Genomic DNA, 26,915 nt, shown 5'->3' on the forward strand with positions numbered 1-26,915 from the left:
AAAATGAATTTCAGCAATCAACTAGAATGTAACATTACCTTTCACTTCTTCACAAGGCTGATTTAGATCTTTGGCCAAAAGTAACATGCATTGGATCTGCTATCCCTCTCCTGTGAACTTTATTCAATTATTGCACTTGATGTTTCCACGCTATGTGAAATATTATCGGCAGTCAGACAGTTGGTTATCAGTGTAACATTTTCTAAATATGTTTCTATAAAAAGTTTATTGATGACAGATTATATTTTAGAAACTCCTCTAACAAGAAATGATTGAGGAACTGCGTGATAATCTTGATCTTTATGAATCTGACACAAAAATTCATTTCTTGTGTAAATGAAGATCTAGATCCCTAGGAGGGGCCTCTTGGTTCCGTGATCGGTCAAATAAACATTAGCAGCTCGATCTGATTTTAGCAAGATTTAACAATTTATTACAACGCCGGGCTCAGGTTATCCAGCAACACAGGTTTTCCAGAGTCTTTGTATTCTGAAAAAGCTGCTGCGCTTAGCTTAAAACACAAGCAATGTTTATAGGTCTCTTAACAATGAGAACAGCCTTAACTGCAAAATTAATCCAATAAAATGACAAATACACATAAAATTAAGCCAATGATATTTCCTGGGAACTACTTATTTGCACGTTTTTATCTCTTTGCACCTGCATCTAAGATACTTTTAATAATGTCATATCTTGCTTCGTTAATTCATACTATGAACAGGACATTATTTGCTAACATCTTTCAATTAGTTCAGGAATGCAGTTTTCAGCAGAGTCAGATGCCATTATAAACAAATTTGTTAATTTGTTCCTAGAAGCCATTTTGTTATGTTATTTTAAGTTACTTTAGATTTAGATTAGATTCCCTACAGTGTGGAAACATGCCCTTCAGCCCAACAAGTCCACGCTGACCCTCCGAAGAGTAACCCAACTAGACCCATTTCCCTCTGACTGATGTACCTAACACTATGGGCAATTTAGCATGGCCAATTTACCTGACCTGCACATCTTTGGACTGCGGGAGGAAACCAGAGCACCCGGAGGAAATCCACGCAGGCACAGGGAGAATGTGCAAACTCCACGCAGACAGTTGCCTGTGGCTGGAATCGAACCTGGCACCCTGGTACTTACTACTGAGCCACACAGCCTAAATCCAAATCCTCGTCTCCCCGCTTTGGTCATTCCATGACCCCACCATAGGAAGTGAGGGCATAAAATAGATCAGTCGAATTGAATGGACACCAGAGACAGCCATACTTTCTCCTCTTCTGGGGAGGAAGTAAGGGTAGGCAATGGCGCCACCTCATCAGTTGAGGATCTAAAATCTGGATTTAGGCTGTTGTCAGGAGCAACCATTTAATGCATGCGTTTACTAACTACAAAATGGCTTCTTAATGCAAGTAACATAAAATAACAAAATGGCTTCTAGGAGCAAATTAACAAAATTTGTTTATAATGGCATCTAACTCTGCTGAAAACTGCATTCCTGAACTAATCGAAAGAGATTAGCAAACAATGCCCTGTTCATAGTATGAATTAACTAAGCAAGATATGACAGTATTAAAGTATCTTAGCTGGCCTTGTAGACGCAGGTGCAAAGAGGTATAAGCATGCAAACAAGTCCCCAGGAAATCTCATTGGCTTAATTTTTGTCTATTTGTCATTTTATTGGACTAATTTTGCAATTGAGGCTGTTCTGTTTAAGAGACCTATAACCATTGCTTGTTTTAAGCTAAGTGCAGCAGCTTTTTCAAAGTACACAGACTCTGGAAAACCTGTGTTGCTGGATAACCTGTGCCTGGTGTCGTATTGAATTGTTAAATCTTGCTAAAATCAGACCGAGCTGCTAGTGTTTATTTGACCGATCACTGAACCGAGAAGCCCCTCCCGGGGGTGTAGATCTTCATAAACAGGAGTTGGAGAATATTAATTGAATAATAAATGTCAATGTAACAGTGACCCAAAATGCTTGTAGATTTTGTGCAAAGTTATAAAGTGTTTTTAAAATTTTCTTTTCTGTTCAGAATTTCTCACTCATGGTATTATGTAACACTGGGAAAATCTTCAACAAATAAACCTAGTAAAAATGAGCAAACATTTGCAGTGGAAAAAATAATAAGCCATGAAAATTTCAATGATGATACCTTTGACAATGACATAGGTAAGCTAGCTTCTGTTGTTGACATTACATTAGTATAACTTTTAGACAAGATTCGGATCGTAAATCTCAAACTGATTTCTTAATCTAAATTCAAACTCTTGAAATTAAAGAAGGAAAACTTCAAAGTTTTAATTGTTATCTTCATTTTTCTTTTTAGCTCTGCTAAAGTTAAAATCTCAATCTGGGACGTGTGCAATAGAGTCAAAGTTTGTCCACGCCATTTGTTTGCCTTCTAAACACCTTATATTTTCTGAAAACACTCAGTGTGAAGTTTCTGGATATGGGAGGGAAGCTGAGTGTAAGTTGGAAATTCTGGTTTATTTGTCATGCTGTAATATTTTTTACCTTGAAACAATATATTCATCAGAGAACAACACTCAATACAACTTACTTGCAGGATGTCAACTCAATTTGTATTGCCACTTTAGTTTGTTGTAGATATCAAACTTTAAGTATATAGTAGAATGTAGACATACACAGCACAGAAAAAAGCAGCTGATCCTGTAGTAATCCCTATGCTGGATCTTGGAAAGTGGAGTATTTTTATTCAAACCTTCATAGTTTTATTCACAGTCCTTTTATCTTCTCATTCTCAAGTGCCTGTGCAATCCTTTTCTTAATTTATGGAATTAACTTCACCAACTTATGCTTAATGTTAAGAACATCTAGTCATGAATAATATCAGTAACTTATAAGTAATATTTAATTCAGGAAAAGGTTAAATGTGTAATCATAAACTAATTAAAATATTGGGCTTTAAAGAATACCAAATTTCCTGAAGAAATGATAGTAAAAGTCAGAAAGAAAGAGATGGAGCTATGAAATGCTAAGTGGCTAACTGAACTAAGAAAAATTTACAAGTGTGATATCTGTAATCCTTGCAGTAATGGCTTTTCAGAAAAATGTTTTGTTTTGGAATTAGACTCACATTAGCGATGACCAAAATAAATGATAGTTGACTTGCAATATAAGCCGAGTAACAAACATAAACTAACTTCATCAGTGAAAGTAGATAAAGCTTAAACTCAGTTTGAATTTTATTGAGATCAGAGACTGGAAGTTTGCCTGGTTTGAAACTAGTGGAAGAATCTCCAGTGGTTCCAACAGAGTCATTTTAAGAGTCAAGAGACTGAGGCATCTTCAGTCAAGACAGAATAAAACCTCTGACAATGGCGAGAACTGATGGGAATTAAAAATAGTTTCCAGACGAGTATGGCATACCTCTGTGTAATTCCTATGGAAGGAAACAACTTGAAGTCGAACATCTTATAAGAAAATTCTTAGGTGGATTAAGAAGTAAACATTCGTGTGAAACACTAATAGTTCTAAACCATGCAGTTTTGTTAATAGTGCTCATTTTGTTCACTATTTTTATATGCAATAAAATGAAACCTGGTGTTGCACTGTTGGTTAAAATAGGGTACTTAGCTTTCTCTTTAAATGTTAGGAGATCATAACATTTATATGTTAGGTTTGAAATTAATGGTACTGGCTCATCTTTACTTGTAATCTCTCTTTGCCTGGCATATCAACTTGGGCAATTTTCTCCTGTAATTTCCATTAGATTCTTGGTTGCTAATTGAGTCTTGTTTTTAACATATTTCACAAGTCTCTTTTTGCTCTTTTGTTTTTAATTTATTTTGTTTGCTATCCAAGACACATGAACTGGGGATACGCTAACTTTACTCTTGAAAGTAACATACGTAAAATATACCAGAAACCTTTCCCGTCTTTGCTGTTTGCATTTCTTATACTGTTGCTGCTCTTGAACTGGTTGTTCTAAAAAAGTTTACATTTTGTAGAACATGTCTATATATGTTGACCTAAATATTTCCAGGACTTTATTTGAACTGTGTTGCAAGCCAACAAACTTTCAAGAAATTTATGCTGCTAAGACATAATGCATACTTTTTTTGTTTTATTTCAGTTTCTCCTTTCTACTCCAAATTCCTGAAGGAGGCAAGAGTGAATTTGATTTCACAGCAAAAATGTAGGTCTCCTGAATATTATGGAAAGAAATTAACCGAAAACATGTTGTGTGCTGCCCATCATAACTGGAAGGAAGATGCTTGTAAAGTAAGTAAACAGAACCAAATTCATTGAAATTTTCAAATGAAATTCACAAAATCAGAGGAAATCAAATTTATTAAAAGTAAACTGTACCGTACAATGCTTTTGACACTCGCAGTCCTTGTTTCTTTTTAAACTTAGGATTAAATGTAAATGGCATCAGTGCTTTGCGCAGGAAAAAGGAGGCTTTTCGGCTAATTTAGACTCTAAATTGGGTAGTATAAATTAAATCTGAATTGTGTTCAGAAACTAATATTAATAAACACTGTGAAAGAAAGACTATTAGCATAGATAAATAAGAGACTGAAAAAAGTAAAGAAACTTACTTTAATCTTTTTGAACATCATCAACATGCTAGATTTTGTATCATCAAAGGATTCATTAATGTTCTGAGTAAAGGCACTCCGAGGTAGCAGGGAACATAATGTAAATAAATTTTACATTGTTTGCTGGAGGGATGTTCTTGATGACCAGACAGTCCAGAAGCAGGAGTCTAATGATATGGGGTAGGTCATTTCATACTAAAATGTAGAGAAATATTTTTACTCAGTGTAGTGAGCCTATGGAATTCTGTGCCACAAAAAGTGGTTGAGGCCAAAACATTGAATGTTTTCAAAAAGGAGTTAGATACAGTTTTTAGGGTTAAAGGGATTAAAGTGTTCAGAGAGGAAACGGAACAGGGTTTAGATTTGAATGATCAGCCAAGATCACACTGAATGGTAGAGCAAGCTCTAAAGGGCCAAAGGCCTAAACCTGCTCCTATTTTCAATCTTTCTATGAAAGAGACAAGAGTGGGTCGAAGACTTTGATTTTAGATGCATTTAACGGCAACGATGTGGTGATGAAAGCTGAGCCAGGATACGAGGCAAAGGAGTAAATCAATTGAGAAATAGAGCAGAGGTGGTTAAGAATACTCAGAATATATAGATTTCTGCTGTAAAGAAAATGTTGAAGAGGACAGCCCATCATCTAGGTTAACTAAAGAATTTAAGGGAAGTTTCAAACTTGATGACTAGCAGCTTAGAGGATTGCAAAGAACATCAAGAATGAAGTAAATTACCAAAAGGTTAATAGGAAGAAAAACAAGACAGTATGAGAAGAAGCTAGATAGAAATGTAAAAAGTTAGCAAGAGCTTTTATTTATATTTAAAAAGGAAGAGAGTAAGTGATTGTTGATCCTCTGGAGATTGAGAATGGGGAGGTAATACTAAGCCAACTGAATGAACCATAAGCTGACAAATTCCCAGGTCCTGATAGATTTCATTGTAAGATATTAAAAGAGGTGGTTATTAAGTTGTAGATGTGTTGGTGTTATTTCTTCAAAATTCACTCAATTCCAGAACAGCTCAGTCAGTGTGCAAAGTACAAATACAGCTCTTCTATTCAAGAAGGAAGGGAAGCAAAAAACTGTTGACCAGGTAGTTTGATGTCTTGTCATGGGCAAAGCATGATAATCAATCATCAGGAATGTTATAGCCAGGCAGTGAGATGTGACCTTATTGAGATACATAAGATGCTTAAGGGTAACATTGACAGAGTAAATGTTGAGAGGATGTTTACCCTCATGGGAGAATTAAGGGCAATTGGGCATAGTCTCAGAATAAAAGGTCTACTAATTTAAAACTGAGATGAAGAGAAATTTCTTTTCTGAGGGTTAAGAGTCTTTGGAACTCCTTGCCATAGAGCTGTAGAGGCAATGTTATTGTGGCTATTTAATAAATTAAGTATAGAATTTTGAGTTAGATTCTTGATGAGAAGGGATATGAGGAAAACATAATCCTTCAATCAAGGAACATGAGGACTTTTGGATCAGCCATGATCCTATTGAATGTTGGAACAGACTCCAGGAGCTGAATGGCCTACTCCTGTGCTATTTCCTATGTCTTTGGAAAACTAAGCATGCTTTTTTAAAAGGTAAACGTTTAACTGATTTTTGGAGTTCACTAAATAGTAACATGTGCTGTGGCAAAAAGGAAGCCTGTTATATTGTACGTGGATTTCCAGAACACATTTAACAAAGTACCTCTTTAAAAAGTTATTCATGAAACAGGAGCTTCATATTAGCCCAGATAGAAGATTGACTGGCTGACAGGAAAGATAATATGCATGAGTGGGTCTTTGCTTGAATTGAGATCACTTGAGTGAGTGGACAAAATTTGGCAGGTGAAGTATTAATGTTAAGTTGTCTATTTTGGCAGGAAGAATTAAAAGCAGAATATGATTCAAATAGAGAATGTCTACTGCATTCTGAAGTGCAAAGGGATCTTGGCATTCTAGAATTAATTAAAAGTTAGGAGAAAGGTGCAGCAAGTATTTAAAAAGGCAAATGGAATGCTGCCCTTTTTTCTAAGAGGAATTGAATGTAAAAGTAAGGATGTTATGCGTCATTGCTAAGACCCATATCAAAGACTGCAATTTTGGTCTCCTTATTTAAAGGAGGACTTAAGTGTAAAAGAGGCAGTTTAGAGGAAGTTTACTAGATTAATACTTGGAATGAGTGAGTTATCTTCTAAGGAGAGGTTGGACAGTTGAGGCTTGCTTCCACTGGAGTTTAGAAGAGTGAGGAGTGTCTTGACTCAAGTGTATAAATCCTGAACAGTCTTGAAAAGGTATATGTGGAAAGAAAGTTTCCTCTTGTGGCAATTCCAGAACTAGAGAGTATTATTTAAAACTTATTGGTCACATTATAGGACAGGGATGAAGAGTTTTTTTTTCTGCAGTTTGTGCAACTTGGGAACACTGTCTCAGAAGATGGTGGGAATGGGATCATTGAATATTTTTAAACCAGTGATCGGTAGATTATTGTTTTGCAAGGGAATAAAAGGTTATCAGGGGAGATAGAAATATGGATTCAAAATTAAACCAAATTGAATTGAATGGCAAAGCGAAAACATCTATTTTTGCTCCTAATTTGTATGATCATAACATACTTCTGATGGAATTAATTTTATTTCAATTTTGCTATTTAACATTAAGTTAAATTATCTGTGCTAGTGAAGTTGTCTGCAGTAATTTTAACACAATTAAATATTCACTTGGTCAAGAATGCTGCAGCTTGTTTCATGGGCAACTGATCAGTTTAGTTGTCAGGATTCCAACTTCACTTAGTATACAGTACATACAGAGTGAGATGTGGGTATAGTGGAAACCTTAGAGGTGCAGGGCAATTTAGACTGCAATTTTCAGGTTTCTGTGTTTCACTGTAAATATGCATGAAGAGTTTGCTGTACAGTCCATAATAATGATGATTAGATTACCTACAGTATGGAAACAAACCCTTTTGCCCAACAAATCCACACTGACCCTCCGAAGGGTAACCCACCCAGACCCATTCCTCTACATTTACCCCAACTAATATACCTAATACTACAGGCAATTTTACACGGCCAATTCACCTGACCTGCACATCTTTTGGATTGTGGGAGGAAACTGGAGCACCCAAAGGAAACCCACGCAGACATGGGGAGAATGTGCAAACTCCACATAGGAGAGTCACCTGAGGCTGGAATCGAACCCAGGTCCCTGGCGCTGTGAGGTAACAGTGCTAACCACTGAGCCACCGTGCTACCCAATAATGAAGGCCAAAAAAAAACTATTAGCCTCATCATTATCATTTACATAAAATCTGAGCCATATGAAATAATTCAGTGTTTAAATACAATATTTACTTTGCAGATAATATTAAATAGTAAACAATGCAATTGGGTTATAACTTCAATGGAATGGAGCGTCATGTAAAATGGGTAGTTTAATGACACCAAGTAAAGTCAAAATAACTGTTACTTTTGTAGAAGATTATAATTCAAATATAATGTTTTCGTGAGAATATTGTGCTCTTTGACATAGTAAAGCCAATTCAGTGCATCTTTTCATGGTCAGATCTTGAACTAGTCTATAATTAAATTTAATCTTAATTTATCAATACATACAAGCAGCAACAATACAGCAAGCTACTTAATTAATTGACTGAAGTAATAATTTTTATCCTCTATTTAATGGCAGGGAGATTCTGGTGGACCTCTTGTATGTGAAAACAATGGACGAATGAATCTTTATGGAATAACCAGCTGGGGAGATGGGTGTGCCCGACCAAATAAACCAGGCGTTTACACAAGAGTTTTAAATTACATCCAGTGGATTGAAGAAAACATGATTTAGGAGATTTTAAAATCACTGGTCTCATTATCAGCTGATCAGTTACTGATTTGCAGTAAAGTTTGTGTGTCTGATACAATGATCCAATCTACCTCATTTCTGTAATTTGTAGTTTTGATGAAGTTGTTAAAATGTCATCTAAGACACATTTTACAAACGCTACATTTTAAACCTTGTCTGTGTCAGCAATCTCTTCTTTGTTTTTCATTTGATGTAGCTAACCCTAAACTTCTCATTTATTGGCAAAATATTATGGCTAATACAGCTGTACAGGATATTGGTTAGGCCATTTTTGGAATATTGTGTGCATTTGTGGTCTTCCTCCAATTGGAAGGAGGTTTTGTAAATTTGAAAGAGTTCAGAAAAGGTTTATAAGGATGTTCCCAGGGTTGGAGGATTTGAACCATCGGGAGAGGTGAATAGGCTTGCGGCTGTTTTCCCAGGAGTGTTGGATGCAGACAGATGACCTTCCTGAGGTTTATAAAATCATGAGGGGCATGAATAGAGTAACTAGACAAGGTCTTTTCCCTAGAGTGGGTGAGTCCAGAACTAGAAGACATAGGGTTAGAGGGGAGATATGGAATGAGCTGCCAGAGGAAGTGGAGGAGGCTGGCACAATTACAATATTTAAAAGACATAGAGATGGGTACATGAATAGGAAGGTTTTCGAGGGATATGGGCCAAGTGCTGGCAAATGGGATGAGATCAGTTTAGAATATCTGGTCAACATGGATGAGTTGGACCGAAGGGTCTGTTTCCATGCTGTACATCCCTATAACTAACTTCATTGTGGGTCATAAGACATTAAAATAGGAGCAGAAGTAAGGCCTTCAGCCTTTCGAATCCACTCTACCATTCAATAATATCATTAACTTTTTCTGTGTAATCAGTGTTAAGAATACTTTTCATTTTTGTTAGCATTTACAAATATTTTTAAAAATTAGATTAGATCTCAGATATATTGTACAAATTCTTTTCTGCTTTTAATAGAGTCAATTGATATGTACTATGAATTAACTCTCTGTTTGAAATTTGTTTAATTTGAACACTTGAATTACACATAAATTGATCCCAGAAAGCCATACAAAATCCTATTGTACATATTTCAGTAGGAATACCCTTATCTCTTATGAAGGGTTTTATGCATGGTCAAACCCATGTCTAAATTATGAATATTTTCAAAGCTATGATATTCATCGAGACTTTAAATTTTGTTTGGGATTTTTAAGATCATATTAAATTTACTTTGTAAAATTATGACTACATTTTGTATTATGATAATTTCAGTTGTGGTTGTCAGTTGTTTCAACAACCAGTTGTTGGACCAAACCTAACAAATGTTATATTTAATTACTAAATGCTATATTTGGATACTAACTTATATTTTATTTACAAGGACAGTGTCAATATTTTATGGATAAATTCACAAGTTGTTCCAAGTTAATGTATAGTGTTAAATGAGGTATTATTTATCCAGTTTGTATCAAAAATACCAAATAAAGTACATAATCCTGTAAAATTCCAAATTACTTAGATAGACTTTTCAAAAATATCGCATTTGAAATAGCATGCCAGGGATTGGATGCACGTTTTTAAAGATAGTATTAATTTTGTTGCCCTCGAGGTAGTTCCATTTTGTGTCAAATGAAGCTGTGAAAAATGGCTAAGTAAAGTTCTACGTTTATTTATCATTTCATTTATGTAATGAAAGGAAATGTCTAGTGCTATACTTGTGATAATATCTGAAATTGTATTACATTATATGAACTATCATGGGACAAATTTTATTAATGATCTTAAATGGACAAATAAATTTAATTTTTGAAATACATATTTTTATTTATAGTTCCTGTGCTTATAACAATTATAGAATGTCACTCATCAAGTAAAATGCTAATTAGGAAATAAATCACAGGTCACAGCTTAGCTCTTGGTGTTTGACTTGAACCTACTTTATAGTTCACTTCAAGTCCTCATACAAAGTGGTTTTGGTTAGAGACTAAATTGTTCCCAAGTTTATAAGATAGTTGAAGCAATTAATTGATAATGAAATTCATGTTCAGTCAATTTTATTTGCAACTTGTAACATCGGTACTTTGTTCACTGAGAAAACTGCATTCATTTCGGATACACACAGCTATCTTAAAACCTGAAATGTCAAATACAAATGACAATTACAGATGTAAAAATCCATGTGTTACTGACTTAGTGAGTGAGTTAGTACAAAGCTTTTTGTCAATGCAGCAATGTTCAAATCATTAGAAAAATAGCAGTGTTTTAAATGTTCTAGATTCAGTTAAGAGCATCTCGACTTATTTATATTGTTGATCTTATGTATGAAATACAGATTGGCCAAACGAGTGCTGCTAAACTAATGACCAGTATTTGTGGATTTCTCAGAAACAGAATAATTCTATTTCATTTCAAGCGTTAGTCGTAATTGAAAAATCCAATCTCATGAATTAAACAAAAAAATTGATTTGCAAGTCATCACAAATAAGTGACCTCAATTATAAATACATATTATCAATAAATCAATTCACAGAACATTAATTTAAAATAAATCTTAAATATCCAGATGGAGGACGGGAAAAAATTTCTGGCTGTAACAGGCTGCTCCTTTTTTTTTTGAGGTATTTTAGGTGTTGGAGGGATTTCCTCGAATTCCAGGAGCAGCAATTACTGTTTTACATCCTGGTGCACTTTTTTTCTCAAGTTGCAAAACAAAGTCAAAACAATGGCACTTTTAAAATGGAGAGGAGCAGACAAAGGCAGCACATGCTCAGGTCAGTGCAAGAGAGGGAGAGAAATCCACACTGCTAACTGACACAGCAGTGAACCTGTGCAATTACTGCCTTTGTTGTTGAATTCATGTATCGCTGGACATCTTGGATATAGAGAGAGTTAGGCAGGAATTTAAAAAAGGAGGTCCTCGACATTAGTAATATCTAGATTACTCCTGGTACTATGAGCTAGTGAGGGTAGAAATAGGAGGATAGACCAAATGAATGCATGACTGAAGAGCTGGTGTATGGGAGAAGGATTCACATTTTTGGATCATTGGAATCTCTTCTGGGGTAAAAGTGACTTGTACAAGAAGGATGGATTGCACCTGAATTGGAAGGGGACTAATATACTGGCAGGGAGATTTGCTAGAGTTGCAGGTTTTAAATTAGTAAGTACGAGGGTGGGGGAGGGGGATAAGACCCCAGTAGATGGTGAGGAAAAAGATCAACCTGAGACTGGTACAGTTGAGAAAAGAAGCAAGTCAAAAAAATAGTCAGCGCAGGCAGGGACAAAATAGAGAACAAGGTAGGACTGATAAATTAAACTGAAAATGTGTTGCTGGAAAAGCGCAGCAGGTCAGGCAGCATCCAGGGAACAGGAGAATCAACGTTTCGGGCATAAGCCCTTCTTCACGAATGAGGAAAATTTGTCCAGCAGGCTAAGATAAAAGGCGGCCTTCCTAACCTGCAATCTTCTTCCTGACCTCTCCGCCTCCACCCCAGTCTGACCGATCACCCTCACCTTGACCTCTTTCCACCTATCGCATTTCCGACGCCCCTCCCCCAAGTCCCTCCTCCCTACCTTTTATCTTAGCCTGCTGGACCAACTTTCCTCATTCCTGAAGAAGGGCTAATGCCCGAAACGTCGATTCTCCTGTTCCCTAGATGCTGCCTGACCTGCTGCGCTTTTCCAGCAACACATTTTCAGCTCTGATCTCCAGCATCTGCAGACCTCACTTTCTCCTGATAAATTAAACTATTTATTTCAATGCAAGAGGCCTAACAGGGAAGGCATATGAAGTCAGGGCACGGTTAGGAACATGAGACTGAGACATCATAGCAATTACAGAAATGTGCCTCAAGGAAGGACAGGACTGGCAGCTTAATGTTCCAGGATACAAATGCTACAGGAAGGACAGAAAGGGATACAAGAGAGGAAGAGTGCTGTTTTTGATAAAGATAGCATTATAGCTGTCTTTCCCGGAAGGATATTCTCGGAAATACATCCAGGGAAGTTATTTGGATGGAACTGAGAAATAAGAAAGGGATGATCACCTTATTGGGATTGTATTATAGACCCCCCCCCCCCCCCCACCCATAATAGTCAGCGGGAAATTGAGAAACACACTTGTAAGGAGATCTCAGTTGTCTGTAAGAATAATAGGGTTGTTATGGTAGGGGATTTTAACTTTCCAAACATAGGCTGGGACTGCTATAGTGTTAAGGGTTTAGATGGAGAGGAATTTGTTAAGTGTGTACAAGAAAATTTTGTGATTCAGTATGTGGATGTATCTACTAGACAAGATGCAAAACTTGCTGAAAATGTGTTGCTGGAAAAGTGCAGCAGGTCAGGCAGCATCCAGGGAACAGGAGAATTGACGTTTCGGGCATAAACCCTTCTTCAGGAATGAGGAAAGTTTGTCCAGCAGGCTAAGATAAAAGGTAGGGAGGAGGGACTTGGGGGAGGGGTGTCAGAAATGTGATAGGACCAACCCAACCTCCACTCCCGGCACCTTCCCCTGCAACCGCAGGAGGTGCAAGACTTGCGCCCACACCTCCCCCCTCACCTCCCTCCAAGGCCCCAAAGGAAACTTCCATATCTGCCACAGATTCAACTGCACCTCCACACACATCATCTATTGCATCCTCTGCATCCGATGTGGCAACCTATCACATTTCCGACGCCCCTCCCCCAAGTCCCTCCTCCCTACCTTTTATCTTAGCCTGCTGGACAAACTTCCCTCATTCCTGAAGAAGGGCTTATGCCCGAAACGTCGATTCTCCTGTTCCCTGGATGCTGCCTGACCTGCTGCGCTTTTCCAGCAACACATTTTCAGCTCTGATCTCCAGCATCTGCAGTCCTCACTTTCTCCTCAAAGATGCAAAACTTGACCTACTCTTGGGAAATAAGGCAGGGCAGGGGACTGAGGTGTCAGTGGGGGAGCATTTAGTTTAATGTAGTGATGGAGAAGGATGGACCAGATCTAAAAGTTGAAGTTCAAAATTGTAGAAAAGCTAAATCGGATGGTATTAGGTAAGAACATTTGAAAGCTGATTGGAGGCAGATGTTGGCAGGTAAAAGGACAGCTGGAGAATGGGAAGCCTTCAGAAATGAGATAAGCTGAATCCCGAGACAGTGTATTCCTGTTAAGATGAACGGAAAGGCTGGTAGGTATAGGGAATGCTGGATGACTAATGAAATTGAGGGTTTGGTTAAGAAAAAGAAGGAAGCATATGTCAGGTACAGACAGGATAGATCTAAAGAACCCTTAGAAGAATATAAAGGCAGTAGGAGTACACTTAAGAGGAAATCAGGAGGGCAAAGGGGACATGAGATAGCTTTGGCAAATAGAGTTAAGGAGAATCTAAAGGGTTTTTACAAATACATTAAGGACAAAAGGGTAACTAGCGAGAAAATAGCACCCCTCAAAGATCAGCAAAGCGGCCTTTGTGTGGAGCTGCAGGAGATGGGGAGATACTAAATAAGTATTTAGCATTAGTGTTTATTGTGGAAAAGGACATGGAAGATATCAAATGTAGGGAAATAGTTGGTGACATCTTTAAAAATGTCCATATTACAGAGGAGGAAGTACTGGATGTCTTGAAACGCATAAAAAGTGGATAAATCCCCAGGAGCTGATCAGGTGTACCCTAAACAACTGTGGGAAGCTAGGGAAGTGATTGTTGGGCCCCTTGCTGAGACATTTGTATCATTGATAGTCACAGATGAGGTGCTGCAAGACTGGGGAGGTTGGCCAATGTGGTGCTACTATTTAAGAAAGGTGGTAAGGACAAGCCAGGGAACTATGGACCGGTGAGCTGAACGCTGGTAGTGGAGGGAATCCTTAGGGACAGGATGTACATGTACTTGGAAAGGGAAGGACTGATTAGGGATAGTCAACATGGCTTTGTGCATGGGAAATCATGTCTCACAAACTTGATTGAATTTTTTGAAGAAGTAACAAAGACGATTGATGAGGGCAGAGCAGTGGTTAATTTAAATGGACTTCAGTAAGGCAGTCACCAAGGTTTCCCATGGGAGACTGGTTAGCAAGGTTAGATCTCATTGAATACAGGGAGATCTAGCCATTACGATGCAGACCTGGCTGGAAGGTAGAAGATAAAAGGTGGTGGTGGAGGGTTGTTTTTCAGATTGGAGGCCTGTGACCAGTGGAGTGCCACAAGGATCGCTGCTGGGTCCACTACTTTTCGTCATTCATGTAATTGATTTGGATGTGAGCATAAGAGGTATAGTTAGCAAGAATACAGAGGACACCAAAATTGGAGGTATAGTGGACAATGAAGAAAGTTACCTCAGATTACAATGGGATCTTGTTCAGATGGGCCAATGGGCTGAGGAGTAGAAGATGGAGTTTAATTTAGATAAATACAAGGTGCTGCATTTTAGGAAAGCAAATCTTAGCAGGACATATACACTTAATGGTAAGGTCCGAGGGAGTGTTGCTGAACAAAGAGACCTTGGAGTGCAGGTTCATAGCTCCTTGAAAGTGGAGTCGCAGGTAGATAGGATAGTGAAGGCGGCGTTTGGTATGCTTTCCTTTATTGGTCAGAGTACAGAGTACAGGAGTTAGGAGGTCATGTTGCGGCTGTACAGGACATTGGTTGGCCACTTTTGGAACACTGCATGCAATACTGGTCTTCTTCATAGTGGAAGGGTTCAAAAAAGACTTACAAGGAGGTTTCCAGGGTTGGAGGATTTGAGCTATAGGCAGAGGCTGAATAGGCTGGGGTGTTTTCCCTGGAGCGTCGGAGGCTGAGGGGTGACCTTACAGAGGTCCAGACCTCAAGGGCACAGGTTTAGGGTGAGAGGGGAAATATATAAAAGAGACGAAAGGGGCAACGTTTTCAAGCAAAGGCTGGTAGGTGTATGGAATGAGTTGCCAGAGGAAGTGGTGGAGGCTTGTACAATTGCAACATTTAAAAGGCATTTAGATGGATATGTGAATAGGAAGGGTTTGGAGGGATATGGGCCGGGTGATGGCAGGTGGGACTAGATTGGATTGGGATATCTGGTCGGCATGGATGAGTTGGACCGAAGGGTCTGTTTCCATGCTGCACATCTGAGTCTATGACTAATATATATTGATCTGACTTTTACGGTTCAATCACCAAACAATTATAGTCATGACAGCAGAGCTAAATATAAATGAGCATTGTGTTTTACCTATCTATTTTCAACTATTTTACAACCTATGTAATCATCCACAAGTATCAATATCTTCAGTTTGAACCACACCTCTTGTCCAACCAGAAATTTGAAGGTGGCATCTCAAACATTAGTCTGTTGACAGAGAAACAAACTGCCAAGAGCATGAACTGCATCATGTAAATCGAAGAAAAGCAGCAAATTACAATAAGCAGAGGGAATAGTAATATTGGCCAACAAATTTTGTTAATGGTTACATACCTTGCAGTGTTAAGTTGTGTACTTCACAGTTGCTGGGCAATATTTCAAAACTTCAACTTCCAATTTTTATTTAAATTAGGCATCTGCTTTATCTAAGAAATCTCTTTAGTTATTTACAAATATACTGGTATAGCAGCCATATTTTTTTTACTGATTATGTTTCAAAATATTGTCTATTTTTGAGCAGAGTTTTTATTCGGGGCCAGAATCAATAACCAAATGTCGGTAACCACTTATCCACAAGAGGGCAATACAGTGAAGTAAGAAAGGTTCATGTAAATTTCAGCTCCAGCAACTGGGATGGTTTCTGGAATGGGTGACAGATTTATATTGCTAGTCTTTAATCCAGACTCCAAGTTGCCAAACTTTAATTTAATTCTGGTTAAACTCTGCATGATTTTGAAAATATAACAAGAACAAAGAAAATTACATCACAGTAACAGGCCCTTCGGCCCTCCAAGCCTGCACCGATCCGGATCCTTGATCTAAACCAGTCACCTCTTCTTAACAGATCTGTATCCCCCTGCTCATTCATGTATCTGTCGAGATACATCTTAAATGACACAATCGTGCCCACCTCTACCGGCAACAAGTTCCAGGCACCCACCACCCTCTGCATAAAGAATTTTCCACGCACATCTCCATTAAACCTTTCCCCTCTCACTCGTGATCCCAATTAACAGAATTCCCCAAATAGTCAAGCTCTGGGGTGAAAAAGAGGCGGCTTCCTCATCATACGTACTTTTCATTACATACTCTTACAGCAGTACCATTTCCTTCCATCATTTCTGCAGTGCTGTGTCATGACAGCTCACATTCATATTCTTTCTGCCATCTGGTGGGGTTACTCTCAATAATCGTAGCCAATTTAAAAAGGCATGAGTGAGTGCAAGGCTCAGTTTATTAATTACTCAATGCAAGAAGAAATAAAGCAAGATTACAAAGGAGTGGTGCATCCAAAAAAGCCATGTTAAAAGAGATATATGGAATAACATTGAAGTTTTGCAAAGAGTTGACAATGGGATGGTGCAGCCATTATGCTGGGTAATATGGAGCAATGTTGATAGTTAAGCAGTTGATTGAGAGATTTTGGCTTATAACATATCTTGAAACCATTGCCACTTAGTTTGGATGCCCTAGTCAAGGAAAATATCATCTTTACATCCAGTCTGTCCAACTCCGTCAGAATTTAGTTTTTCCAATGAGATGCCCTCTCATTCTTTAAAATACAAGCCAGTTGAAATATCTCTCAGATACTATCACATACATTTGGTGCAGACAGAACTAACCCAAGCCTCCAAGCTCAGAGGAAGGGACATTATCACTCTACCATGAGAGCCCGACATGCCCAATGGACCCATCTCACTTCATATAACACACCTGCCATTCCATGAATCAGCCTGATCAACCTTTGCTGCACTCCCTTGAAGATGATACTGTCCCTAATATTTCGACGTTGAGTATACTCCCTGAAGGAAGATCTTTTGATAATTAAAAGGTAGAATATTTGTATTATTCACAGATCCAATTGATAGTTTATTACAATCAAGAGCAGATTTTGTATTCTCTAACAGCCCATTATCACTATGTTCTGTAGGGAAAGGATTGTGCCTTCACTTATCCTGGAATGCATATTCAAATTAGATAATTCAGCAGCAATCTTTAGTGATTTTAAAATAAAAGGTTATTGATTCTCTCATACAATGCAAATTTAAAAAACAAACTCATACTGTATACATGCAAAGACAAGACACATAAAACAAAAGTACACTTCTACACAGGTTATTTACATTTGAAATATGGAACACCATGTGGTTTTTTGTGGTTTCTTCAAAGGATTTGGTAATTTCAAGTTGAAATTAGGGTATTGTAAAATAAAGGATTCTCAGTAAATTTACATAATTCTCAGCCTGCTATCTAAGGAATTGGTTCTCAAGTGAACTCTGAAACTGGAATAGATTAAGTACTTTGGCTGCTTGATGACTTGCAGATTGTTTCAGAGTGTAGTTCTTAGACTGGATGATAACTGATGACTCTGAAGAATCTACTGGGTCCTGGGATAACAAAAGGTGAATTCTATGAAATTAACTTGGATTTCAGGACTAATTCTGAGGCTCACCTACTCTCTTTTGGACAGGGCCAGTCACTGTGATAACAGAAAGTGGTTCATGGTGTAAGGTTCTTTACCTGCGATGCAATTCGCACACACTTATTTCTGCAAATAATTAAAGTTTATTAAAGCCTGTACAAGCTCGGTGACCCGCTTTGACACTCTTCACAGGCGTGCCAAGTCAAGTGAGGCCTGAACAAAGGAAACACATCCCCTTTATACAGGTCAGTTGGTAATGCTCACAGGTACTCCAGCCATTCCCCCTCCCATAACCACATTACTCCAGGTCACCCTCAGAGATAATATAAACATAAATGCCTTAATCCTGGGAATCATTATGCAAATGATTTCCTGACTCCGTAATTTCCCAAGACAATGTAGGTGTGATACAGCCGAGCTTCGGGGGATGGCTCTGAAAGCATTTCTGAATGGAAGGGGCTGAAATGAGAGTTAAAATTTGATAATAGTTGTTAAGTAGTAGTAAGTGACTGCCTAAATGAAGTAGGAGTCATCTGTATCCCTGCATCAATATCATCCTAACCACTTGGCAAAATGTTCAGCTTCAGGAGGAAGACACTACCATTTAACCCTTGAATATTACATTAACGTCAAGAAGGATTGTCCAATTTAATCTTTTAACATTACAGTGGCAACTGAGTTTCAATTTTTCCTTTTGCCCATGATGGAACACAGAATCAGAGCAACTGGAAACTTCAATCTAAGTGTTGGTCAATCTTGAAACATTGAGATGTGTGAACTCAACAGATCATTTTGGAGGTACCCTTACCTATGTCCATCTCTAATTAGGTATTCAGAGACTCGAAAGGGTCTGCAATCCAAATGCTAAAAGAGTACAATTTTCAGCAACATCCTAACAGCTGATTGCTGAATTAAAAAAAAAAATCATCACACAATATACCCAAGGAAGTTCAGTTATGTTATTCAAACTGATCACATTTTACCAGTGACATTTCTTTCATCAAAAAAAAAGGGTACATATTATGTAGGATTATATTAATCAAAATTATTACTACAACAAAAAAAGCGACAACTTGAAAGTAGAGCCGCAGCTAGACAGGATGGTGAAGGCGGCGTTTGGTGTGCTTTCCTTTCTTGGTCAGACTATGGAGTACAGGTGTTGGGAGGTCATGTTGCAGCTGTATGGGCCATTGGTTAGGCCACTGTTGGAATATTGCGTGCAATTCTGGTCTCCTTCCTATCGGAAAAATCTTGCGAAACTTGAAAGGGTTTAGAAAAGATTTCCAAGGATGTTGCCAGGGTTGGAGGATTTGGGCTATAGGGAGAGGCTGAACAGGCTGGGGCTGTTTTCCCTGGAGCATTGGAAGCTGAGGGGTGACCTTATAGAGGTTTGTACAATCACAAGGGGCATGGATAGGATAAATAGACAAAGGCTTTTCCCTGGGGTCAGGGAGTCCAGAACTAGAGGTCATAGGTTTAGGGTGAGAGGGGAAAGATATAAAAGAGACCCAAGGGGCAAACCTTTCACGCAGAGGGTGGTAAATGATTGGAATGAGCTGCCAGAGGAAGTGGTGGAGGCTGGTACAATTGCAACATTTAAAAGGCATCTGGATGGGTGTACGAATAGAAAGGATTTGGAGTGAGATGGGCCAGGTGCTGGCAGGTGGGACTAGATTAGGTTGTGATATCTGGTTGGCATGGACGAGTTGGACCGAAGGGTCGATTTCCATGCTGTACATCTCTGACTCTATTTGAGCTTTAGCTGAGACTCAGTTCAAGAATGCTTGGAATGTCTACTGGGTCAGAATTTAAAAACTACTTGTGGATATCGGCAATTTATTGCATGATTAAATTATGCATTCTCACTTCACAATTGTCATGGGCCAGACTGACCCTCTTCAAATGTAACAATGAGATACTGAGACCCTAACTTATTTATTTAGAAGCAAGTGTAAGGTGCTGTGTTTCAGATGTAATTTGAGTGATTACACAACGTTGCTTTAAGCAAACATTTTTTATTCATACTCGACAGTTAAAATGCAACCAAAAAAAAAAATTCAGCTAACAACTCTGTTGAAAAGCAGAACAGAATAATAGATTAATAATTAAATGAAGAGCAACTGGTCAAATATAGTAACTTCCCATAAATGCACCCTGTACAAAGGCAAATTCAGTAAAATTAAAGTGTCACATGCAATGTGTCTCTAGTCTAGGAGGAAAGATCATCAAGAGAAAGTTCTGGCAGACAGAACTCAAGCATTTTACAACATAAGGGAGCAATATACAGCAGCTTCAAACCCCAATAACTACTGAATGCTAAACCAAAACCCTGGTTCTGTGGGAGCCTAACTCCACTCATTCATGCTGTTCCTATTGCTCCAACTTTAAAAAACCCATGGCCTCAAGTTGTTTAGTTTATTGTCTTGGAACAAACTGTTTGGCACCTCTGTCAATCTCTCTTCATAAAAAAAAAAGGACAAAATACATCTGTTAAAGCTATAGTATCATCACACAAGTCAGATGCAGTGTGGAAATAATGTAACATTTCCCTTTGGACTGAAAATGTGAATTTGTTAACTAAATAATTAAGCAAATCAACAAGATTTTCTCAAAGCAGCTTCACGCCACCTCATTGCTTTGTGATTTTGCGCTCTTCCAGATTTAGACGACAAATGCATAACTTAGAGCAAAGCAAAAAAAAGGTTTGACAGAAACCTAACAGTAGCATGAACATGTAAATCAGAAGAAAGAGCATTCAATTCGTTCTGTCTGCTCTGTCATTCAACAGGATCACGTCTGATCTGATGAACCCCATATCCACGACCCTGCCTCCCCTGATAACCATTTACCTTCTTGCTCAACAACTATCTGGCTACTTCTGCCTTAAAAATATTCAAGGACTCACCTTCAATCATCTTTTATGGAAGAGAGAGTTCCAAAGACTCAAGATCATCAGAAAAAAAAAGTTCTTCATATCCATTTTAAGGAGGTGGCATCTGATTTTTAAACAGTGACCCCTTGTTCTCAATTCTCCCAAAATGTGGAGAGGATGTTGTCTTGTGTCACCTGTTAAGACCCTTCAAGATTTTAGATGGCTTGAGGAGTGGCAGATTGAGTTTAATTTAGATAAATAAAACTGCATTTTGGAAAAGCAAATCAGAGCAGGACTTATACATTTCATGGTAAGATCCTTGGAAATGTTGCTGAACAATGACCTTGGAGGGCAGGTTCTTTGTTCCTTCAAAGTAGAGTTGCAGGTAGATCAGATAATGAAGGTGGCGTTTGGTATGCTTTGCTTTATTGGTCAGAGTACGGAGTACAGGAGTTGGGAGGTCATGTTGCGGTTGTACAGGACCATGGTTAGGCCACTTTTGGAACACTGCACGCAATTCCGGTCTCCATCCTATCGGAAGGACGTCGTGAAACTTAAAAGGGTTCAGAAAAGATTTACAAAGATGTTGCCAGGGTTGGAAGATTTGAGCTAAAGGGAGAGGCTGAATAGACTGGGACGGTTTTCCCTGGAGCATCAGAGGCTGAGGGGTGACCTTATAGAGGTTTACAAAATTATGGCATAGGTTTAGGGCGAGAGGGTAAAGATATAAAAGGGTGGTGCGTGGATGGAATGAACTGCCAGAGGAAGTGGTGGAGGCTGGTGCAGCATTTAAAAGACTTTGGATGATTATATGAATCGGAAGGTGTAGAGGGATATGGGTCAAGTGCTGGCAAACAGGACTAGATTAGGTTAGGAGATCTGGTCTCATGGACAATTTGGACCGAAGGGTCTGTTTCTGTGGTGTACATCTCTATGAGCTTCCATGTTTCAATTAAGTCACCTCTTACTCTTCTGATCTCCTGCTTATTCCAGATATTTGTTTCATAAACCTTCTTTGAATTGCCTGCAATGCATTTACATCCTTATTTAAAAGGAGGGTGACCTTTACTGTCCATAATATTCAAGGTAATACAAGTTTAGTCAAGTTACTTAAAAATGGAGTAATGTTTGCAATGTTCCAGTCTTCAAGTTCAGCACAGCTAATCTGCTTCACATATGTTATTCAAAATAGAGCCACAATTTACTGCCCAGTCTGCTGCAAGTTTCTGCTTATGTTACTCTTTTTAAGAAGGCATTTCCTTCAATGAATTGCTGCTGCAACCCAAGATCACAAAATGGGTTTTTTAGGCAAGGAAGAATTTCTTGTTTGTCAGTGAAATTCTTTAGGAAATCCCACAAGGACAGCTTGGGAGAAATTCCAAGGTAATTGATCAATTATTAACAGCATCTAACAGACTCTTAAAGTTCACATACAAGGACAAGGTTTAGGAATAAACAAATCTGAGAAAAACAGCAGTAAAAAATGAAGGGAGAAACAAGTAACATGGAATCGGAAAAAACAAGAAGTACACCTCTTGAATTAGCAGCAGCATTAAACACCTTATGATTAGTCTTCAAGGATGAGGTTAAATAGAATTTCCAGGGATAAAAAAAAGGTGCAAGTGGTTAATGGCAGACTAATACATCGCAACAGCAAAATTTCAAGAAAATTATAACAAGATCCTTTCACTGCTATCATGTCTTTGATACAGCCTGCAGCACACATTCACAATGCCAATCAAATTGGGTTTATCAGTCCTAACAAATTGCATCCCCTGTTGTGTCAGTCCTCTGCAATGAAACTAGAGCATTGTTTCTTTGGTGCACATTTATGAAGAACCTCGATTGCCCCAATGTCAGACTCCTCCCCTCAACTTCTGATTGGCCCCACAGAAATACAGCGCATGACACTTTGCATCAGTTTTGTTGAAGGAGCAGCTGTAAAAACTAATATGGCTGATATTCCAGATTTCTGCGAGTGTTTACTTTCTTCGCCTTCAACTTTATTGAGGTATGCGGAAGGCAGTGGAGTTATACAGATACAGGTCTGGTGCCAGAGCTTGTCCAGATCATATTGGGCCCAAATGTCATGTGCAATCCCAACAAACTTTAGCTGAGCAAGAGAATCAGTTTCCCTGTGTCACAAAGAGGCATAGCAGTCGACTTGCCAAATGTACAAACTTGCATATATCGCTATCCTGTTTGCACTGCTGTTTGTCAGGGATAGGCTGAAAAACAATCGAGGCAAATAAATGAAAAGAAAAGCACGATCTATACCAACTCTCTTCACCCGCATATTACAGTTGTTAGATACATACACAAAGACAGATAACCGAATAGTGTTTTAAATGGACTGCCTTTACTGAAGGTATTCAGACATAATCAATGGGACAAATCCTAGTTTGATGTAGCAGTAAATGCTAATACCTGGGCAAGCATCAACTTGTGGAACGTTTCAGGGAACACCCGCACCAACCAACCCAACTGCCCCATGGTTGAACACTAACTCCCCCTCCCACTCCGCCAAGGACATGCAGGTCCTTGGCCTCCTCCATCGCCAGACCCTGACCACACGACACCTGGAGGAAGAGCGACTCATCTTCCGCCTCGGAACCCTCCAACCACACGGAATCAATGTAAATTTCTCCAGCTTCCTCATTTCCCCTCCCCCCACCTTATCTCAGTCCCAACCCCCGGATTCAGCACCGCCCTCTTGACCGGTGTGGTGAAACGGTTAAAAATTATGTCCCAATACATGTGTGAATCTAACCGGAATGGAGGTGTTGCTTAGTCCCGTGTGAATCTTATTACACACCTCCCCGTGTGAATCTTCTTATCTGTATGTAACCAGAATGGAATGTGTTTTTTAGCCTTGCTCTGCTGTTCACATGAATGTTTATATCTGGAAAAGAGTATATCAGCTGGAAAAGTCTCCAGTTCGGTGAGTCTGCTCCGGGGTTACGTTTAACCGCCGAGCGTGGGTTGTTGGCAACCGCTCTACGAGAACTGACGGCTCCCAGTTCCGGTAACATGTAGAGTGAGTATAAGCCAGACCCGTTGTATGAGACCTGGTTGTGGCGACGCTGCGGGGAATAAAATGCCCATATTCTAACAGACTCGCCTCTTGGTCGTTTGTTCTGTGTCAGACTACTCTCCTACGAACCTGACCTTGAGAATTTTTTAAAACAACCGGCAATCTTCTTCCTGACCACTCCACCCCCACCCCCTATCCGGCCTATCACCCTCACCTCCTTCCACCTATCATACTCCCTGCACCCCTCCCCCAAATTTCCCCTCCCCCCTACCTTTCATCTCAGCCCGCTTAGCACATCACCCTCATTCCTGAAGAAGGGCTTATGCACGAAACATCAATTCTCCTGCTCCTCGGATGCTGCCTAGCCTGCTGCGCTTTTCCAGCACCACACTTTTCAACTCAAGCATCAACTGTTTGGTTGCGCGCCGCAAGTTAAATGCTCCATGCAAACTTTTTCAATATGTCAAGGCATTTGGTTAAAAAAAAAGTACATGTACTTTATCTCAAAATTTGCATATTTCATATACAAAATTGGTCATTAACAAACTAGAAACAAGAATTTTGTTTCTAAGTAGGCTCACCTAAGAAAACGTTCAAATGTCAAGTAAGTTTTATTTTAAAAAAGGGAGACATTAAAAGTCTTGCTATCGCTCATTTAGCACAACATCTGTTGTTCAGAAACATTTAAGTTAATTATAAATGAAGTAATAGCAGAGCATTTAGAAATACAAACTATGATCAAGCAGAATTAGCACGACTTGATGGTGGGGCAATTATGCCTGAGAAATTTACAACATGGAAACAGACCCTTTGATCCAACTTGTCCATGTCAACCAGATATCCCAACCCAATCAGTCCCATTTACCAGCACTTGGCCCATATCCCTCTAAATCCTTCCTATTCATATACCCACCCAGATACCTTTTAAATGTCGCAATTGTACCAGCCTTCACCACTTCCACTGGCAGCTCATCCAAACACACACCAGCCTATGCATGAGAAAGTTGCCCCTTTTAAATCTTTCCCCTCTCAAGGTAAACCCATGCCCTCTCGTTCTGAACTCTCCCAACCCATGGAAAAGACCTTGTTTATTTACCCTATCCATGCTAATCATGATTTTATAAGCCTTGATAGAGGTCACCCCTCAGCCCCCGACGCTCCAGGGAAAACAGCCCCAGCTTATTCAGCCTCTCCCTTTAGCTCAAATCCTCCAACCCGAATAAAATTCTTGTAAATCTTTTCTAAACCCTTTCAAGTTTCACAACATCCTTCCTCTAGTAGGGAGACCAAATTGGCATGCAATATTCCAAAAGTGGTCTAACCAATGTCCAGTCGCAACATGACCTCCCAACTCTTATACTTAGTGCTCTGACCAAATAAAGTAAACATACTAAATGCCTTCTTCATCTGAGGATTTTCAGAAGACATTTGATAAGGGACCACACATTAGGCCATTAATAAGAGGCCACTGATGTTGGAGGGAGTATATTAGCATTAATAGAGGATTAGCTAACTCAAAACCAAGTAGGGATAAAGTGGACATTTTCAGGATGGCAACTAAAATAGTACCACAGGGATCAGTGCTTACGATAGATCAATTACTTACATTAAAAAAAATTAATGATTTGAATTAAGAAAATGAAATTACTATAATCATGTTTGTGGTGGAGAGTGAGGGTTTTTGTGAAGTAATTAAGGATTAAGGATTGTGGGGAGAAGGCAGGAGAATGGAGTTGAGAAACATATCGGCCATAATTGAATGGTGGAGTGGAATCAATGGGCCGAATTCTGTTCCTCTACCTGTTGGACGTAAAAACCAGTTTGGAAAGCCAGTTGTGAGGATTTATAAAAGATCCCTGAAGAGATATACAGACAGCTTAAGTAAGTGGACGAAATGAATATGATTATGCAGTGATAGAATGAGATTATGCACTTTGGCAACAAGAGAGGAAATGATTATTTAAATGGAGGAAGACTGCAAAAAACTATGGACAGAGGGATTGAAATCCTTGTTCATGAATTGTAAAACCAGCAACCAGGTTCAGCAGCTGATATGGACAAGTGAGTGGAATTTTGGCCTATATTTCAAAGGGAATGGAGTACACAGGAACATGAATTATCTGAATTTCAGATTATCTGAACAAGATCGCAAGGTCCCAATGCTTAGGTAAACTGTTATCTGACATTTGATTGTTTCTCTATAAAATTGGGGAGGCTTTGCTAAAAACTATACAAACATTGGTCAGCTGGAATTCTGTGAATAGTTTTGAGACACATCTTAAGTAAATGTATACCGGCATTACAGAAGGTTCGCAAGACAACCAGACATGGAAGCTCCATCTTATATGAAGTGGTTGAGTAGGTTGGGCCTTTCATATATTAGAACATAGAAGGAGGAGCAACATTACTGAAACATACAAGATTCTTAGAATTGTTGGTCATTTTAACAGTGTCCTACTCAGATACTCACATATCTATCTTTGGCATGTTGCAGTGTTCCAGTAAATCACAGTACCAAGCAGAGGATCAACATCTCATCTTCAGACTAGGCACTTTACATCCTTCTGGATGTAATGTTGAGCTCAGTACCTTCAAACTGTGAGCCATTTCTTCTTTTATCTTTTAGCTTGTTGCATTCTGTTATCACGTCCTCTTTCACCTCCCCCCCTCCCCTCCCCAGCACCCCAGGGGGCCTGTCTCTTCTTGCAAATTTGGCTGGAAATATTGTCACATTCCCATCACTTAACCAATACTATCAACATCTTTTCTCCACAAGCAGCCTACATTCACTGCCCCAGCATCCACCTCACCCAGACCGACAGCATAAATGCTGACCTCTCCACACTTGACTGCAGCTCTGATGAAGAGTCATTTAGACTCAAAATGTTAGCTTGCTCTCTCTCCATGAAGTTAAAAATCATAACATTAGGTTATAGTCCAACAGGTTCATTTGGAAGCACTAGCTTTCGATCATCGCTCTGAAAGCTAGTGCTTTCAAAGAAAGCTGTTGGTCCTTAACCAGTTATTGTGTGATTTCTAACTTTGTAACTCCAGTCCAACACCGGCACCTCCAAATGTCTCTCCATGAATGCTGTCTGAC

The 26,915-nt window shown here is 38.9% G+C and overlaps 2 protein-coding genes and 1 long non-coding RNA gene across 9 annotated transcripts in view; 1 reads left to right on the plus strand and 2 right to left on the minus strand.

Annotated features, from left to right (window-relative positions):
- The window catches only part of LOC122541852 (salivary plasminogen activator beta-like), a 41,142-nt gene extending 30,910 nt beyond the window's left edge, over positions 1-10,232 (plus strand). For all 4 annotated transcript variants that reach the window (XM_043678911.2, XM_043678912.2, XM_043678913.2 and 1 more), the window contains 4 exons: positions 2,025-2,161; positions 2,319-2,459; positions 4,089-4,237; positions 8,234-10,232. In XM_043678911.2, coding sequence (XP_043534846.1) covers positions 2,025-2,161; positions 2,319-2,459; positions 4,089-4,237; positions 8,234-8,389 — 583 coding nt within the window. In that variant the 3' untranslated portion in view covers positions 8,390-10,232. The remainder of the gene's footprint in view (positions 1-2,024; positions 2,162-2,318; positions 2,460-4,088; positions 4,238-8,233) is intronic.
- The window catches only part of chuk (component of inhibitor of nuclear factor kappa B kinase complex), a 172,974-nt gene that overhangs the window by 144,215 nt on the left and 1,844 nt on the right, over positions 1-26,915 (minus strand). The window lies entirely within an intron of this gene.
- LOC148137440 (uncharacterized) lies at positions 19,905-26,909 on the minus strand. The gene is made up of 2 exons (XR_015754272.1): positions 26,286-26,909; positions 19,905-23,009 (listed from the first exon to the last, which is right to left on the minus strand). It is a non-coding gene; the product is annotated as an uncharacterized LOC148137440 (long non-coding RNA).

The sequence above is a fragment of the Chiloscyllium plagiosum genome, unplaced genomic scaffold (assembly GCF_037043375.1).
Source record: "Chiloscyllium plagiosum isolate Xiang-an unplaced genomic scaffold, Cpla_swu_hap1 HiC_scaffold_43, whole genome shotgun sequence".
In the NCBI taxonomy this organism is placed as follows: domain Eukaryota; kingdom Metazoa; phylum Chordata; class Chondrichthyes; order Orectolobiformes; family Hemiscylliidae; genus Chiloscyllium; species Chiloscyllium plagiosum.